We start from the raw sequence: 18,926 nt of genomic DNA, 5'->3' as shown, positions 1-18,926 counted from the left end.
TATCCATTTTATTAACATATCATATATATTTGCATAAAGTTGGTCCTATAATCTCTTACCTTCTATGAATATAAGACCTTTAGTGATTTCCTCTTATTCATTTCATATATTGGTAATGTGTGTTGTCCCTTTTCTTTTTAAAAAAAAAGTTTTCATCTTATTCATCTTTTCAAAGGACTTACTTCTTTGTTGATTTTCTATATTTTGAGTTGTTTAGTATTTCATTGGTGTTTACTCTTTATTATTTCCTGCCATCTACTTTCCTCAGGTTTAATTTACTATTTTTTTAAAAGATTCTTTTGATAGAAATTTAAATCATTGATTTTTTTTCAATATTCATTTCCAGTATATGTATTTAATCATGCTTCTTATTCTAAGCAGTGCTTTAACTTTATCCTAAAAGTTTAGATAAGTTGTACCATCACTATTATTCAGCTCAAATATTTTCTAGTTTCTATTCTGATTTGTTACTTAACCCATAGGTTATTGAGAAGCATATTGCTTAATTTCCAGGGGGTTGGGCATTTCCTCATTATCTTTTGGCAAATGATTATATTGGTTTCCTCTTGCTGTTATAATAAATTACCACAAACTTAGTGGCTTAGAACAACACAAATTTTTTATCTTACTCTTCTGGATGTTGAAAATTCTGAAATGGGTCTCACTGGGCTAAAAATCAAAGTGTTGGTAAGACTATGTCCTTTTGGAAGCTCTAGGGGAGAAGCTCTTTTCTTTGTTTTTCCAACTTCTCGATGCTGCCGTCATTCCTTGGCTTGTGGTCTCATTCCCCCATCGTCAAACCTAGCAGTGACTGACCGAGTCTCTCTCACACTGTGTCACCCCTCCTTCCCTTACAAGGACCCTTATGATTACATTGGGCCTATTCAGATAATCCAGGATAATCTCCTCATTAGCAAACTTAATTCCATCTGTAATCTTAATTTCCCCTTTCCAATAACACAACACAGTTACAGATTCTAGAGATTAGGATGTAGACCTTTGCAAAGGCATTTATTCTGTCTAGCACACTGATATGTAACTTAAACTTTACTGTGGTCAAAAACAGTCAGAATAACAGAATTATTTTATTTTATTTTAGAATTATTTTAATCCTTCAAAGTCCCTTTAGGACTCTCTTTGTGGCCCAGTATATGATTGACTTTGGTAAATGCTCTATGTGCACTTGAAAAGAATACTAATTGTGTCATAGTTGGATGCAAAATTTTATATGTATTATTTAGGTCAAAGTTTTTTACTGTATTGTTCAGGTCTTCTGTGTCTTTACTGTCCTTTCATTTATTTGTTCTATGAACTATTATAGAAGATGGGTTAAAAATCTCTCACTGATTATGGATTTGACCATATCCCCTTTTAATTTTATCATTTTATGTTCTGTATATTTAAAAGCTGTGTTAATGAATGCATACAGATTTAGGGTTGTGGTATCTTCCTCTCTGATTCCTTTAAAACTATGAAATATCCCTCTTGTATCTCTAGCAATGGTTCATGCCTTCTTTATCTTTCATGATATTGAATTGTTTTAAGAATACAGGTCATTTATTTTTGTAGAATCTCACTCCATTTGGGTTTGCCTTATGATTCCTCATAATTAGATTTATGTTTAACATTTTTGGTTGGAATATTGAAATATTTGGTTGGGTGATACTGAATCCTTCTCAGGGTATCACCTCTGGAAAAACCATGTGTTTAATATCATCTTAACATGATAGTAATTTTGATCACTTAGTTAAGATACCATCCATTTTCTCCACTGTATATTTAATATTTTCCCCTTTTGTAATTAAGCAGTTTGGGAGAATTGTTTATATTTTTGAGTTAGCATCAATAACTGTCTGTCCAAAAATACCTATTCCAGATATACCTGATTTTATTTCGTGCTTACAGGGAAGAACAGCTTTGCACTGGTCCTGTAACAACGGATACCTTGATGCTATTAAATTACTACTAGACTTTGCTGCTTTCCCTAATCAGATGGAAAACAATGAAGAAAGGTAAGTTGTTGTCAAAAAGAATGTGTTTCCATTCAACTCACTTCCTTTCTGCTCTATTAAAAAACTTCAAGTTGAGATACTAGTTCGGAAGTACTAGGTATACTCTATAAGGAAATGTTACACGAAGAAATCCTAAACCAGAAGGAAAAAATGAAAGTTCATGTAGTGTTGATTTAGAATCATGGGATTTTATAGTTATTCAGAATTTTAGATTTACCTCTGGAAAGCTCACAAACTGCAGAGAAATGTGTTCTTTTGGCTTGTGGCTCCATCGGGGGAGTCCTGATGGACCGGGCCTAGGAATGGGTCATATGTTCAAGACATTTCTCTGGATGAACATGATCTTATCAGGTAGTAGATAGAGATGCCACCATGTGGCATGAAGAGACAAGGAGAAGGTGTGGTGACTGACTAACACAGGATTCACAGAGCTCGGCTGGAGTTATGCCCAAGGGCCCAAGCCCCTTAAAAAGGACCGGACACAGTGCGAAGCTAAGCAGGAGAGGTTCTTGGCGGGCTTGGGTCTAAGAAGATTCTGATCATCTGTCGGTGACAGCCAAGTTTGTGATGAGACTTCCACACCTGAGCTCCAGTCAGGTCTGTGCCTTAGTTGTTGTCGCTGCTGTAACTCCAGCGGCTCTCCCTCTGACACCGTGCCCCTCCCCCAGAGCCACCACCACTTCTTGCAGGAGATGGCAGACCTTGTGGAGAAGGAGGAGCTTTCTCTAGGCCACCTGCCTCCAAAACCCGCTCCTCCTTTCTGGGCTGAACCCCTTTATCTCTCCCACTTCTTTCGGAACCTCTCCCCATTGGTGATGGCCTCCAGTTATTTTCTGAGGTTTGTCTTCTCTGCCTGTAAAGCCCTCCTTCTCTGGGTGGGCCCGCACTGCCCCATTTCCTCTTGCTCACAGGTCGAGCTTTCACGGTCTGGCGTCCATCCTCACACTGACGCTGACACCGTGCTGAATGGTCACTGACAGACTCACTGATAAATCCTACGCCGGTCCCTCTGTCCACTCTCACCGACCTGTCTGTGTCACCCAGTTCTGTTGACCCCTGCTTCTTTACCATACTGGGACTGTATCTTCTCTAAGCTTCCTCAACAGTATATTTTCCTGATTCTCTACCAGTCATGTCTGCTCCTTCTCCATTTATTTTAGCTCCTTTTCCATTTTTTATTTATTTATTTTTTTAAAATATAAACTCTTCAGGGACTGGGTCTTTTCTCTCAAGCCCATCTCCTTGGGCTCTCTGACCTACCACCGAGGCTTTGGGAGTCACCTGGGGGCTGGTGAGTTCTAAATCTGTCCTTCAGGCTCAGTGTCTCTCCTCAGTCCCCACTGCCGTCTCTTCATGACCAGCACTGTCGTCTAGTCTTGCCCTCTGACGCATTCCTGGGACTGTCACAATGCTTCCTCCCTGTTTTCCTCCCTTCGAACTTACCCCCATTCAGTTCATCTGCTTCCAAAGTAGCCTCCCTAAATCACATTTTTTTTAAATTAAAGATTTTATTTATTTATTTGACAGACAGAGATCACAGGTAGGCAGAAAGGCAGACAGAAAGGAAGGGAAGCAGGCTCCCTGCTGAGCAGAGAGCCCGACACGGGGCTCGATCCCAGGACCCCGGGATCATGACTTGAGCTGAAGGCAGAGGCCTTAACCCACTGAGCCACCCAGGCGCCCCCCTAAATCACATTTCTAACGTAATTATTAGTCATGGCCTTCCTCCATTCAAACGCAGTCTCGCCTAAGAGGATTGTTCTGGTCCCAGAGGCATGTGTTCCAAACAGTGTTCTCCCCTACACTGTGAATTTGTATAGCACTTGGCACATTTCACTTTATATTATAATTTTATGTAAACTGTCTTCCACATTAGCGGAGAACTCCTGAAGACCATTGTCATCCCCGTGCTGCTCACAGTACTTTCCAGGAAGTAGACAGTCAGTAAAGAACTGTTGCGTTGTTAGGCTCCCAGTACCATCCCCTGCCAAATGCCTGCATTAGAAACTTCTGGAATTTTTTGAGTACATACAGAATTAAATAAATCAGACTAGTATGTCTAACTTTGAGAAGGGTTATATAAAGAACTCTCTCTATTATCGTCAAATGACAACTGGTAAAGCCAAAAAGACTCAAAGATTTAGAGGTTTGGACATTCAAGGAAGCTGGAACACCAAGCAGAATCCTCAGGGCTGAGGTTTTGACATTAAACCAGATACATGAAGGAGCAGATTTCGCTCTTTGAAACACTAAAAAAACAGAGAAGGGGAAGATTAAGAATCCTAAAAATTAGTGGTGATTTATTTCTATTATAAAGGATTTATTCTCCAACAGTATTTATCTAACAGCCTGTTTCCTGTTTTCTTAGGAAACAATAAAAATGTTTATTTTTGTAATTCAAGTCCTGTTTCTCTGGTAAGACATGAATTTGAGGCCTAGGAAAAAATATGAGTTACGGTGCTTACTGCCTCCTAGAGTAAATGTATGTTAATTACAGACCAAAAGACCACAGGAAAAATCCTCCTAACTGTACTTGCCAATCTACAGATGAAGATGGACGGTGGCAATATCCCAGCCTCCTCTAATGTTTCATCAGCAATGCACCTTGATGTACAAAATGTCAGAACCTGACACTGCCTTTTATGTTTATTGACATTCCAGTTTAGGCATTCCCCTCATCCCATCAGACCAGTGCTGCATGGCAAGTCCAATTGTATCTTGTATCTGGTCTTTATCTACATTGTTTCTTGACTGGTTACCATCAGTGTAGTGCTAATTTTTACTTCTCATGCATTGACACCAAGCCCTGAATGTGCACTGTATAGACATAATTTTTGCCAACTACTGCTGGCTTTCAGTCAATAACTATCTGACAGCCACCCTCCCAACATCGATGGGAATATTCACAGCACTTGAATGTTTCTAAATTGAATCTGGAGTGAAGAAAGATTCAGTAGTAATAGTTACAGCACGGTCAGTGCCTAAACACTAAGGCATAGACTTCAGTCTCAAATCTCCAAGATATTTGGACTGTGTTTCCCTAAATCAAACATTGACGGAGAATCCTAATTTGAATAAACCAATTATAAAAAACACTTTTTTGAGAAAATCGGGGAAATTTGTATTTGGAATAGGTACTAGATTTTGCTGAGGAATTCCTATTAATTTTGTTAATACCATAATGACATTGTGCTTATGTCTGTTTTATTTATTGATGAATACTGAAATGCACAGACATTAAATGAGAGAGGAATTTTAGAATTTGCTTTAAAGCAATTGAGCAAAAATAATAAGGGGCTAGAGGAAGCAAATGTGGAAGAAATGTTGCTAATTGTTAAATTTGGGTATTAAGCATATAAATGATGCTATTCTCTCTATTTTGCTTATGCTTGAAGTTTCTCATAATAAAAATACAGTTTTTCCATGATAAAGGTATTTAAAACATTTGAAATGCAATTTTCCATCCACAAGCCCTGAGAGATATAATAAAAGCAGAGGTCAGGCCTTACTTTCATAAACCAGATTTTGATAATCCTGCTTATATATTGTGTGATAGATGCCCTGTATTAGTAATTACAGAAAAGATGACCAAGCTTACTACATACATATGTTATTTGCACGTTGATTTGAGGAACACTTTAATTCTGTTAGAGATTTATACTCAAAAACTGATAGACATCTATGGAAGGATGACTGAACAGGGAGTCGTATGGTCTTAGTTTGGGTCTGGGTTCTGCAGGGAACTAGTTACATAACCTTCTGCAAGTTGCTTAGTCGTTCTGGATCTGTTGACTCATTTATAAAAGGAAGGTGATAGACTAAATGACCTCTCAAATTCCATTTAGCTCTACTATCATGGAGTTCTGTGACTCTGATAATTTTTTCCATTGGGGAGAGTACAGTCATGAAAGGGATTTTTTTTTAATTTTATGTATTTATTTGACAGAGAGAAATCACAAGTAGATGGAGAGGCAGGCAGAGAGAGAGAGGGAAGCAGGCTCCCCACTGAGCAGAGAGCCCGATGCGGGACTCGATCCCAGGACCCCAAGATCATGACCTGAGCCGAAGGCAGTGGCCCAACCCACTGAGCCACCCAGGCGCCCCGTGAAAGGCATTTTAAAATACATAGTGATTACACTTCATCACCGTATACACCTGAAACTAACTTAGCACTCTATGTTTATGACACTGGACTTAAAATTTAAAATAGTAACAAAACAAAAATATTTTCAAATAGATTATATAGTGAAAATTTTTTAAGTTCTTCTGAATTTAAAAGATACCATCTACTTACGAATAATGTTTCTTTGGGGAACCTGGGTGGTTCAGTCATTAAGTGTCTGCCTTCAGCTCAGGTCATGATCCCAGGTCCTGGAAATGAGCCCTGAGCCCCCCATCTGGCTCCCTGCTCAGCGGGAAGCCTGCTTCTCCCTCTCCCACTCCCTCTGCCTGTGTTCCTTCTCTCGCTGTGTCTCCCTGTGTCAAATAAATAAATAAAATCTTTGAAATAAATAAATAAATAATGTTTTAAAGTTTATGCAGGCACCTCTGCTTTCTGGCCTTCTGGTCCCTGGACAGGAGAGGCAAATCAAAATGTCCTAAAATGAGAGTTTCTTAATTTTAGTATTTGGGACTTCTTTCTGAATTTGGTTTCCTTCTAGAAGTGACCAAATCACCCTTTTGCTTATATTGAGAAATCTCCTCCTTTTATGTCTGACCGACTGTCAGGTGACTTTTGAAAAGAGAAAATTTCTATAATCACTGGACGATTTTCTGTGTCTAATCGTGCATCAGTATAATCATCAGTGTTTCCACCTCATAAATCAGCTGATGATGTCTTCCTCACACCTCTGACTGCACTGGACTAGTAACACCCACCCAGACAGGACTCAGATCCCTGGCAGCCATTTGGCGGTCGTAACTACTAGTTTGGGCCCTATGGAAATGATATTGAGGACGTGCGACCACAGTGTCACCAACCCTGCTGCAAGGGTGTCCTAGTATAAGACCAACATCAGCTGACATTTATTAATGGCCTCTTTTATGCAAGGCACAGTATTATCCTCTTTGTACTTACTATTTCCTTTCCTTGTGCCAAGTCTGCAATGAGGAAAGGTAAGCAGGTTAAGAAGTGTCAGCGTTACCATTGCTGGAAGGTAGAACTGGGTTGTTTGGTTTTTTTTAACTTCAATTTTTGTATTTTTTGCACTATTGGAATTCTTTAACTATGTGTCGTTATTGCAAAGTAACCATTTTAAAAAGTAATACCTGCCGAGATAATAATATTGGTTAATTCTAAGGGTGAGAATACAGATGACCATTATGTTCTTCTGTGTATTCATCTGATTATTTTGTATTTCTACAAATAGAGAAGATATATTGTAAGAAAGGAATTTGCCTAAAATTATGCATCTAGAAAGTAGCCAGTTGAGATTAAAATATACAAGCATCTGACAATACAACTCATCTTTTCTAAATAATATATTTGTAAAAAAGGTATGCACAGTGTATAAAATGTAAAAGGCATGAAAATTAAGTATGTGCCTCCCCCCCAGCCTCAGAGACAACCAGCATCCTTCCCAGGGACGTCACCACCACGCATTTCTTGGTAAATTTCTAGAGATATCTTTTACATAGATAAGAATACAGAGATATGTTCTTTTTCATACAAATGGAGCATGCCAGAATACTGCTCTGGGTTTTTTAAAGATTTATTTATTCTACAGAGAGAGAGAGACCTGGAGGAGGGGCAGAGGGAAAGAGAGTCTTTGTTTGTTTACTAACATAATGTATTACTTGTTTCAGGGGTACAGATCTGTGATTCATCAGTCTTACACAATTCACAGCACTCACTACAACACATACCCTTCCCAGTGTCCCTCACCCGGCCACCCCATCACTGCCAACCCCCTACACTCCAGCAACCCTCAGTTTGTTTCCTGAGATTAAGAGTCTCTTATGGGTTTGTCTCCTTCTCTGGTTTCATCTTGTTGCATTTTTTCCTCCCTTCCCCTGTGATCCTCTGCCTTATTTCTCAAATTCCACATATCATTGAGATCATATGATAACTGTCTTTCTCTGATTGACTTATTTCGCTTAGCCTAATACCTTCTAGTTCCATCCATGTCGTTGCAAATGGCAAGGTTTCAGTTTTTGATGGCTGCATAATATCCTGTTGTGTATATATACCACATCTTCTTTATTCCATTCATCTATTGATGGACATCTAGGCTCTTTCCATAGTTTAGCTGCTGTGGACATTGCTGCCTTAGGGAAATCCTCACTAACATCTGTCATTTCCTGACTTGTTAATTTTAGCCACTCTGACTGGTGTGAGGTGGTATCTCACTGTGGTTTTGATTTGTATTTCCCTGATACCGAGTGATGTTGAGCACTTTTTCATGTGTCTGTTGACCTTCTGGAAGTCTTCTTTGCAGAAATGTCTGTTCATGTCTTCTGCCCATTTCTTGATTGGATTATTTTTTTCCTGAGGTCTTGAGTTTGGTAAGTTCTTTATAGATTTTGAATACTAACCCTTTATCTGATATGTCATTAGCAAATATCTTTTCCCATTTTGTCAGTTGTCTTTGGTTTTGTTGACCATTTCCTTTGCTGTGCAAGAGCTTTTTATCTTGATGAAGTCCCAATAGTTCATTTTGGCCCTTCCCTTGCCTTCGGCGATGTTCTTAGGAAGAAGTTGCTGCAGCTGAGGTCGAAGAGGTTGCTGCCTGTGTTCTCCTCTAAGATTTTAATGGTTTCCTGTCTCACATTTAGGTCTTCCACCCATTTTGAATTTATCTTTGTGTGTTGTGTAAGAAAGTGGTCCAGTTTCATTCATCTACATGTGACTGTCCAATTTTCCCAACACTCTTGTTGAAGAGATTTTTTTCCATTGGACATTCTTTCCTGCTTTGTCAAAGATTAGTTGACTATAGAGTTGAGGGTCTATTTCTGGGCTCTCTATTTTGTTCCACTGATCTATGTGTCTGTTTTTGTGCCAGTACCATACTATCTTGATGATGACAGCTTTGTAATAGAGCTTGAAGCCTGGAATTGTGATGTCACCAATTTTGGTTTTCTTTTTCAAAATTCCTCTGACTATTCACAGTCTTTTCTGGTTCCATACAAATTTTAGGATTATTTGTTCCATTTCTGTGAAAAAAGGTGATGGCATTTTGATAAGGATTACATTAAATGTGTAGATTGTTCTGGGTAGCATAGCCATCTTAACAATATGTTTTCTTGGAACACCTGGGTGGCTCAGTCAGTTAAGTGTCTGCTTTCAGCTCAGGTCATGATCCCGATCAAGCCCTGCACTGGGCTCCTTGCTCAGCGGGGAGCCTGCTTCTCCCTCTGCCTGTTCCTCCCTTTGCTTGTGCTCTCTCTCTCTCTGAGACAAATAAATAAAATCTTTTTAAAAAATCAATATTTTTTCTCCCAATCCGTGAGCATGGAACATTTTTCCATTTCTTTGTATCCTCCTCCCCCTCCCCCTCCCCTCCCCCTCCTCCTCCTTCTTTTTTCCATTTTCTTCATGTAATAAGATATCCCGGACGTTGTTCCTTATTTATTCATATGCCACAGCACAAATGGCCTGTACTTTATGTAAGAGGTGCTCTGTTGGTAGATACTGAGGTCATCTCCACTCTTTCACTGTTTCAGACTGTGCTTCTATCAATATCCTTGTACAGAAAGCATCTCATTCACGAGAGCAGGTCTATGGGATGGATGCCTGCAAGGGACATGTCGAAGGGCAGGTGCATGAATAATGTTGACAGATCTTGCTAAATTGTTCTCTCTACAGATCCTTGTCTCTCTGCATCCTTGCCAGCATAGTGTGTTATTAAACTTTCTGATCCTCATTTATCTGATCATTAAAGTACTCTCTTTGTTCATCCTAATGTGTCTTTCTCTTAAATGGGTGAGGTTGAACATATTTCTGTATATTTAGGAGCCATTAGTATTTCCTATTCTGGGAACTGTCTTTTATCTTTGTTCTTGATTATTTTTTTGCCCTGGAAAATTTTGCCATTTTTATATAGTTGGATTTATCATTTTCTCTTACGTTTTGAGTTTTGTATCATTTTTATTAGAAAAGACCTTCCCTTCCCAATTTTTAAAAAATCTTCCATGGTTTCTTCTACTACTTTCATGGTTTCTTTTTCTATATTTAGGTCTTTGGTTCATTCAGGATTCATTTTGGCATAAAATGTGATATAAAAATCACTTTTTTTTTCCCACATGGCTATGCAGTTGGCCCAACACTACTCAATAACCCATGCCTTCTGATTTAAAGGGCCAACCTCATCATAGACTAAATCTCTTCATTCAGAGATGTATGTTTTTATTTTGTAAGCATTGACTATCAGTTGTCCTGGGCTTAAACTTACAAATCTCACAGGATATTATCCACAGTACTTTCTCAGATCAGAGTGGGTTATTATTTGGCACGTGGGAGAAAAGAAAAGTGATCCTGTGTCCCTACAGCCCCCAATTTGTGAGCCAGCAAGCAAGACTCAGGAACCATCCTGGTCAGCAGCACAGAACACCTGACCCCTGCTCCGCCCTTGTTTTGTTCCCTCAGATTAAAAAGGAACAGCCCTGGAGCACAGAACTTAGCCTTGCCTGAGGAGCAGCCCCCATCCCAGAGTGAAATTTCTTTCTGATGCATAATATGGTCAGGTAACTGTACCTCTGACTCCATTCCAACACTTAAAAAATACCATCCTGCTTCAGGTACACTCCCCTGGACTACGCTTTGCTGGGCGAGCGCCACGAAGTGATCCAGTTCATGTTGGAGCACGGCGCCCTGTCCATCGCAGCCATTCAGGACATCGCCGCCTTCAAAATCCAGGCGGTCTACAAAGGGTACAAGGTCAGAAAAGCTTTCCGAGACCGGAAAAATCTCCTCATGAAGCATGAACAGTTGAGAAAAGATGCTGCTGCCAAGTAAGTCTGAGCTGTGGAAATTGTGTTTGTTTGTTTGTTTGTTTTTTTAAGAGTTTATTTATTTGACAGAGTTGGAGAGAGAGAGAGAGAGAGCACAAGCGGGGGAGCAGCAGAGGGAGAGGAAGAAGCAGACTCACTGCTGAGCAAGGAGCCCGATGCGGGGCTCCATCCCAGGACCCGGGGATCATGACCTGAGCCGAAGACAGACACTTAATGACTGAGTCACCCCGGTGCCCCAAGGACTGTGTTCTCACCTCTGGGAATCAGGGGAGAAGGGGTCGGGGTGGGGAGCAGCCTGGAGAGGGAGTCCAGAGAGGATCAAAATAATGCTGATCCCTGTACCATGTCACTGCCCCACTTCTGCCCACCGGGCCTGCACAGCACAGCAGCTACAGTGAAGGACAAAAGCCTAATCTCTGCTCAGTGGCTGTTCCTCCAGGTTAGCCCCTGATGTTCCAACATAGGGACACACCTGGGCCACAGCCACCCTGGCGAGGAGTCGGGGGTAGGAGGTTACCTACAGGAAGCTGCTCCCCCCCCACCTCTCCTGCCTTTCCACAAGCAACTGACACCAGCTAGTCTACCTCACTAGAAGTGTCTGGTTCTGATTTGATTAAAGCAACCAACTTGTGTAAATACCTTGCCCTCCCCACCTTGCCCCCGCGCAAACAAATCTTTGCTAACTAATGTAACTTATTCAAGAAATATTGACTGAATTTTTGGTACATACAAAACTCTTGGCTCGAGGCTTTGGAGAAAATAGTGACGAAAAGCAAAGAGCTTGGGACGCCTGGGTGGCTCAGTTGGTTAAGCAGCTGCCTTCGGCTCAGGTCATGATCCCAGCATCCTGGGATCGAGTCCCACATCGGGCTCCTTGCTCGGCAGGGAGCCTGCTTCTTCCTCTGCCTCTGCCTGCCTCTCTGTCTGCCTGCGCTCGCTCGCTCTCTCTCCCTCTATCCCGGACAAATAAATAAATAAATAAAATCTTTAAAAAAGAAAAGAAAAGAGCTTGCTTCAAGGACCTCACACTTTTGGGGTAATGTTACAGAATGTATAAAATTGGCATTTGTGCCTATTATATATACACTGTGATTATTTTACCATAAATGATGGGTTTTTAGACTGTGCCTTGGTTTTCCTTCTTGGCTACCTTTGTTGGGTACTTCACTTATTTATTTGTTTATTGACTTACTACTCACTTTTTTTTTAAGGAGTCGTAGCTTCTTCTTCTTCTTTTTTTTTTTTTTTAAAGATTTTATTTATTTATTTAACAGAAAGCTATCACAGTAAGCAGAGAGGCAGGCAGGGGGTGGGGGTGGGGGTTGGGAAGCAGGCTTCCCGCTGAGCAGCGGGATTCAATCCCAGGACCCCGAGATCATGACCTCAGAAGACAGAGGCTCTAAGCCACTGAGCCACTCAGGTGCCCCACTTACTTTCATTTGCATTTATCCTCTGCAGAATTAACTCCCGGGCCGTAAGTTTTTGTTTCTTCAGTTTCTTCTGGGATATCTTTTTCTCCTGGGCAAAGTCCTATTCTGGTTTAGGAACAATCTGCTCCTCTTCAGCAGGGATCATCTTGGTGCAGCAGGGAGAGAGCATGTGTGGGTTAATCTGACCATGAGCCCTGTAAGTTCCACACTGAATCTTGGGCACTTTCTTGACCGGGTTGTGCTCTGTGACCAGAGAATCTGCATCTAAACCCTTCAGGTCAGCATGACTCCCCGTATTTTTAAGCATGGGCGGGAAAAATTCAGCACTCTCTTTGGGCCACCGACCCTGTGTGCATCCCCACTGTTTGTCCCGGCCACAGGGACCAACTCCACCATTGTCATGATGGAATGGCACGCGTTGCTTCTGCAAAGTGACATCCTTCCTGTACCTGGTGGCATTCCAGATATGCGCACCCTAGATGGCCTGGGCAGTTCCATGTGTGTTCTTAAAGTGAACATGAAGATTTGAACCTCTTGATTTGCATGATTTTGTACAGTTTTCTGGGCTGAGCAAATAACAAACCATTTTCAGAGATCACCTCAGGGTGCTTAGGGGAAGCGGAAGAGCGGTGGCTCCTGGGAGAACGCCTGAGAACCCCCGTTGGGTAGTTTAAACAGCAGGAGAATGTTGCATCGGTAGGTGTAGACGCCAAAACCTCTGATGGGATAGACAACTGACTGGTAACTTCCTGGCTGCACCTTAAATGTTTCCCAATCTTGAATCCTTCCAATCTTGCCCACAAGGGGGAAGCATAAGTGTAATAAATAATCATCTAAAATAATAATAAAAAGCAGGATAAATCTTTTTAGTGAGAAGTTGAATACCACTGTGAACGGGGATGCTGACCATAATGGCAGCTTTGGGTAGGTAGGACCGACGGGAAGAGCCCAGTTTCTGTGAGTGAAGCCACCGCAGTTAGCGGAACAATCTGACCTTGAACTGTTCTCTTTGTGAGGCTCTCTTCTCTTCACTTCGGCCAGAGGATCCAGTTTAACCTAAGGTCTGTCTACGTGCCTCTTTCTCCGGCCTTACAGAAGTTCCCGGCACGAGCGTGACCGCTGTAAGTGGGGAATGCACGTGGCACATTATCCCAAGTTGCAAGTTAAAGATTCCCTGCAAGGGCCGGAGCGTGGTTTCTCCTTTTAGCTGATGTTTTCATAAACTCCAGTTTTAACGTGCTAGAGTCTGTTTTCAGGATTTGAAGTCATACCTACCTGAATATGAGGTGGGACTCTACAAAGTCAACTTGACTGACTTTGAATGTCCCTCCCACCCCCCCTAAGGAGCCTATTCATCCAAATACATTTCACTTTGTCATTATAGAGAGGGGGGCCCGGAAGTCCCCAGATTCCCTTTCCAGCAGAATAGAGGGTCTGTGGTGAAACACAGCATTCCTCTCTCTGCATCTCAGTTTTTTCATCTGTGAGACACAACAGGTTAGACCAGCTGACTTGAAGACAGTCCCCAGGTCTGTGGAAACCCCTGGATCTTCACTGTTAACGATCTCAGCCTCTCCCTCCTCTCCTTTGCCCCTGGTGCTGCCCAGAGGCCACATGCCCAGCGCCGAGAGTTCGGACAGGCTCTGCTGGGTCAGTGTAGAGCCGAGAACCAGGAATCCATTTGTCAGAAGATTTCCTATACAGTGGACGGGCTTTCACATCAGGACATGCTTAAAGAGAGTCGTTAAGATTTGTTTTTCTTGGGACGCCTGGGTGGCTCAGTTGGTTAAGCGGCTGCCTTCGGCTCAGGTCATGATCCCAGAGTCCTGGGATCGAGTCCCACATCGGGCTCCTTGCTTGGCGGGGAGCCTGCTTCTCCCTCTGCCTCTGCCTGCCACTCTGTCTGCCTATGCTTGCTCTCCCTTCTCTCTATGACAAATAAATAAATAAAATCTTTAAAAAAAAAAAAAAAAGATTTGTTTTTCTTTTCCTAACTAGGCCTTCTGTGACTCCCAGCTGTGAGGGCTTGAAAGGGTGAGGGGCTTCAGAAACCATCTTGTCCAGACCTCACTAGTTGTTATCCTGGTTAGCGTCATGGAAGGTGTGTCCTCCTTGTCCTAGTGCTTCGTTTCTGAAGCCCATTTTTAAAAACCCTTTTACGTGGGAGCTGTGCTTACTGTGATATGTCTGAAATTGCCCAAACTGGAAACTTATAATCTCCTTCCCTTTTTCTCAGTCACAGTCCTTTCTTTATTAGGTGTCATTATTGGAAGTAAACAAATTTCTCACAGTCTGACCATCACCTCCTACAGTTCTTGGGGCATCGAGCTCCAAGGGAAATATTTAAATGGAAAAGAAACTGATTTCATTTGTTTTAACTTTATTTCTCAAAAGGTATTTCTTAAGATCTGAGCCAGTGTTTAATTTTCCCTCCGGTTTTTGCTTTAAGGGACAAAATATCAGAATGTTAACTTCAGTCCTTGCCACTGCCGCCTCCCTGGCTAAGGCGACCCAGGCACGTCCTGTCACCTGGCATACCTCTCCCGGCGTGGCTCTTTAGGAGGGCACGGATCACCTTCCTTAAAGCAATGATGTGAAGGGAGCTTATGAAAGTTCAAATTACTTTCATTTACTGATAGGGAAATTGAGAGAGTGAAGTTTTAGTCCTATTTTCCAAGGCCTGTGGTTTTAGAAAATACCATTTAAGAAATGGCTATAATCCACTTAAAAGCACTCTATAACTCACACTGTACCACCTTTGTTGTTGCCAAAATGAACATTTCTGTCACCGACCTGCCACAGCACACGGCTGAAGGCACACAAGATGAGACTGTGTCTGTGTTGCTCACTCTTCTCCCCGGAAGCTTCCTGTGCGCTGGGTTTCTATTTCACTCTCGGATCTCAGCTCTCTTCTGCCTCTTCCTTCTCACATCGTCTCGATCACACCACCTCCTCACTGCGGTCGCCTCTGCGCACTCGCTCCCTAGACTTCTCCTCATGCTCAGCTCTTTTCCACTGGGAAGGTGTCTACTCTTGAAGCCTGAGTGACTTCATGTCCGTAGACCGTCCCTCACTCGGTCTCACATCCTGACCTCTTGGAACTCTGATTCCACGTCCTCAGTCGCCTACCAGGCATTTCCCCTTCGCTGTGGTTTTGTGACTTGCCAGCACTTTCCATTTGTGTGTCCTGTTGTCACTGTCACTTCAGACTCACCCTGAAACCTGCAACTCTCCACCACAGCCCATCTCTCTTCTCGCCTCCTTATTTCCCTGAGGCGGCTGCTACCATTGATTCTGTGAATTCCTCTTGAAATGTGCTCTTGCCTCCATCTTCGGTCCCGCTGCTGTGTGCCAGCCATCACTCTTGAATCCCATCCACGGTGCTACAGGAGACCCTTTACCTGTCTGCCTCCACTTTTATCTCTGAGGCCCATTTCTCTACACAACTACCTCCCTCCTTTCACGCAGGAGGGCTTGGCCATCCTGAACTTGCCTCACTTTCTCATTTTTTTCACTTTCCGGAACTTTCCATGGTCTCTGGGGCCCTGAGCTGCTTCCTCCAGGCTATAGTAGGAGATTACGCGGGTCTCCCAGAGAAACATAATCAAGTCCAGTTTGGGTCACCAAGTTCAAACTTTTGGGATGCCACAGTTCCTTCTAAGGAAGTTGTTCTGTGTCCTCAGAAAGTCAAGTGACAAAGAATTCAAGCAGCACAAACCAGTCAGGGACAGTTCTATCTGGCAGAAGTTCTTTTCTGTCTTTTGGTCTTGAGATACCCCTTGAAGCAAAAGAGAAAAATCTAAACACTTTTCCATAAACAAACTTTCAGATCATTAGAGTAGGTACTCCACTCTTACCCCAAGTCTCCATTTCTCCTCATAATAGATCCAGTTCCATTTCCTGGAACACCTTCAGTCTGTCACTGACAGACAACAACAGGGTTGACCCAGAGGCCTGGCTTCTGCTCATACTGCAGTCGGACCGACAGGGAATCACTCCTGTGATTCTACTCCATACCATCCCACCTCTCCGAGCCCCAGTTTCCCATTAATACAATGAAAAGATTTCTTAATCCGGGATGGTCTTTGGGGCCCCATGAATACCCCAAAACTAAATGCAGTGGTTTGTATATTGTGAGCATAGGTATATTTTGGGCAGAGAAGATCTATACATTTTTTTATCACGATTTCAAAAAAGGTCCATGAGTCACAAAGAGATTTTTAAAAACCATTTGACAAAATGATATCTGAGCTTCCCCCTCTCTCCCGCCCAACTCTAACATTCTCTAAGTCAAAGGTTCAAAGACATGTGACATTTTCTTATTCCCTCGAGAGGAAGTCAGAACCCAGATATTTTCCAGCCTGTTATTCAGCGACAATGAAGAGACAGTGTCGCACAGCCCCTACACACGGCAGAGTACCGACTGAAAAGGTTAGCGCGGAAGCTTTTCTGTCCTCTGAGGTAATCAGTCTCTTCTCACTGGAAATGTTCCAGCTGAAATGGAGTTATCATCTCTCCAGGATAGTATACAAGGAATTTTTTTTTAATTATATAGAGAACTAGTCTTTGAGATCTCTTCTGAGTGAACGATTCTGTGAGAGCTAGGTTGCATGTCCTTGCTCTTGCCTCTGCCTAAAACAATCTCTCGCTTCTCTCTTGCTCATTTTGACATTCCTTCTAGGTGGTTTTTTTTCTTTCCACACAGTGACTGCCTCTCACATCCCTATCTCTGTGTTAGCCCCTATCACATCTAGAACCCATTACATGCAGAACCATCTATGGGAGTGAATGGGTCTGACTCTCCCTGAGATCCACAGTACCTTGGGAACAGGGATTATATTCTGTATCTCCATATCTCCAATGTCTTAAAATACCTATTTAATAAGCATTTAATCATAAATGTTCGATCACTGTTCCTACAGTGAGTCTGAAACCTTGCATGAGTCATTTCTCATTCTAGGTCTTATTTTCCCCCTCAGCCAAGTGCAAGGCTTGGACCACATACCCTCTTCCATCCCCTTTGAGTCTGTGAAACTCCTTGAGTGTACCACTTTAATTTGTTTGCCTTACTCAGGCAGGAGATACATTTATGTTCCATTTATACTCACAACAAACACTGGTGCTTCTAGAATTGTGCATTTGGCTTCCTACCTCCCTCCATATTTATCATGAGCAAATTACCACTTGACAGGTTTATGATAGTTCTGTATTCTGATTTTTAAAAGAAGCATAAGAGCAAAGGGGACCACCACTGCATTTACTTGAACACGAGACCCTGTTATGTGGCTTCCATAGAGAGTTGTATATGCCCCGTTTTGAGAAGAAGAACATTCTGTCAGACACTGCAGAAAAAGGCAGGCTCTTTCCCACCCCAGGGCAGTATGTAAGTTTCCATGGCCATGAAAGCAGGACCTACAACAGGTCGGAGAGGTATGATTAAAATGCCTCTCACAGGCCACCTGGGTGGCCCAGTCAGCTAAGCATCTGCCTTCAGCTCAGGTCGTGATCTTAGGATCCTGGGATCGAGCCCCATGACAGGCTCTTTGCTCAACTGAGAGTCTGCTCCTGCCTCTCCCCTAGCTTGTGCTCTCCCTCTCTCTCTCTCAAATAAATAAATAAAATCTTAAAAATAATAATAATGAAATGGCTCTCACAGAAAAGGGAGTTGTGCGGCTTCAACAATGAGCATTTCTGAAAATATCATTAGGCCCAGCCCTCTCGCTCTTAGACTGCATGGTGTTCATGCCAAGCATGAATTTCTTCACTTCTCACCAGATCCAGTCACAGGGAAGCTTTCCCTTAACAGCTTTACATAAAAGTAATAGTGATCAGTGATATTTATACAGTGCTTTACGGCTTACAAAGTTCTTATGTGTTACTGCATTCAATCCACCTAATCATTCCGTAAGGAAAGACAGGGCAGCCGTCCTTCATCTCATTTCACAGGTGGGGTTTCGCAGAGGTTAACATTCCCAAACCCACAGCCAGTAAAGGAGAAAGACGGCACCAGAATCTCAGCCCTCCCCTAAGCCGGGGTTCCTACCAGCCGCACTTATGCTGGAGGCTGTCTCCAGCTGCTGGCGCCATCTTGGTAGGCCAGCAAGGAACAGCCCTACTTCTTTTATTATTATTATTATTTTATTTTCTTCTACCAGAACCAGGTCCCTAGTCAGTTTTTCTCTTACCCCAGTGCTCCTTCAGTTGTTCCCCTCTTGTTTCCAGGAATTGTTGAAAGAGTGGTACCAAGCCACCATCATCCGTTCTGCAACATAGTTTAATAAAAAATCTTCCTGTTACTCTGAAAGTTAACTAACATGGCAAAGCACACCAAGTTCCTCCTCCATTTTTGAGAAGAGTAAGAAAGTCAGTTCCAAGCCTACACTGAGACTATAAACAAGAATGTCATGAGGACAAAGCCCAGTTAAATTGGTACAACAGGACCTGCTTAGGTAGACGTCCCTTTTCTGTGAGAGCCACTTCAGTCCCAGCTTTCAAACGTCTCTGAGGTCCTGCCTTCACAGCGGTGGCGACTTGA

General features: G+C 42.4%; 1 protein-coding gene and 1 pseudogene across 3 annotated transcripts in view; one reads left to right on the top strand and one right to left on the bottom strand.

The window, feature by feature from the left end:
* The window catches only part of INVS (inversin), a 168,880-nt gene that overhangs the window by 104,984 nt on the left and 44,970 nt on the right, over positions 1-18,926 (top strand). For all 3 annotated transcript variants that reach the window (XM_044265260.1, XM_044265257.1, XM_044265258.1), the window contains 2 exons: positions 1,906-2,012; positions 10,749-10,961. In XM_044265260.1, coding sequence (XP_044121195.1) covers positions 1,906-2,012; positions 10,749-10,961 — 320 coding nt within the window. The remainder of the gene's footprint in view (positions 1-1,905; positions 2,013-10,748; positions 10,962-18,926) is intronic.
* LOC122916996 lies at positions 11,280-12,977 on the bottom strand (annotated as a pseudogene).

Source organism: Neovison vison, chromosome 9 (assembly GCF_020171115.1).
Source record: "Neovison vison isolate M4711 chromosome 9, ASM_NN_V1, whole genome shotgun sequence".
Classification (NCBI taxonomy): Eukaryota; Metazoa; Chordata; class Mammalia; order Carnivora; family Mustelidae; genus Neogale; species Neogale vison.
Note: the sequence above shows the minus strand (reverse complement) of the source record. Positions and strands in the feature narration are given on the sequence as shown.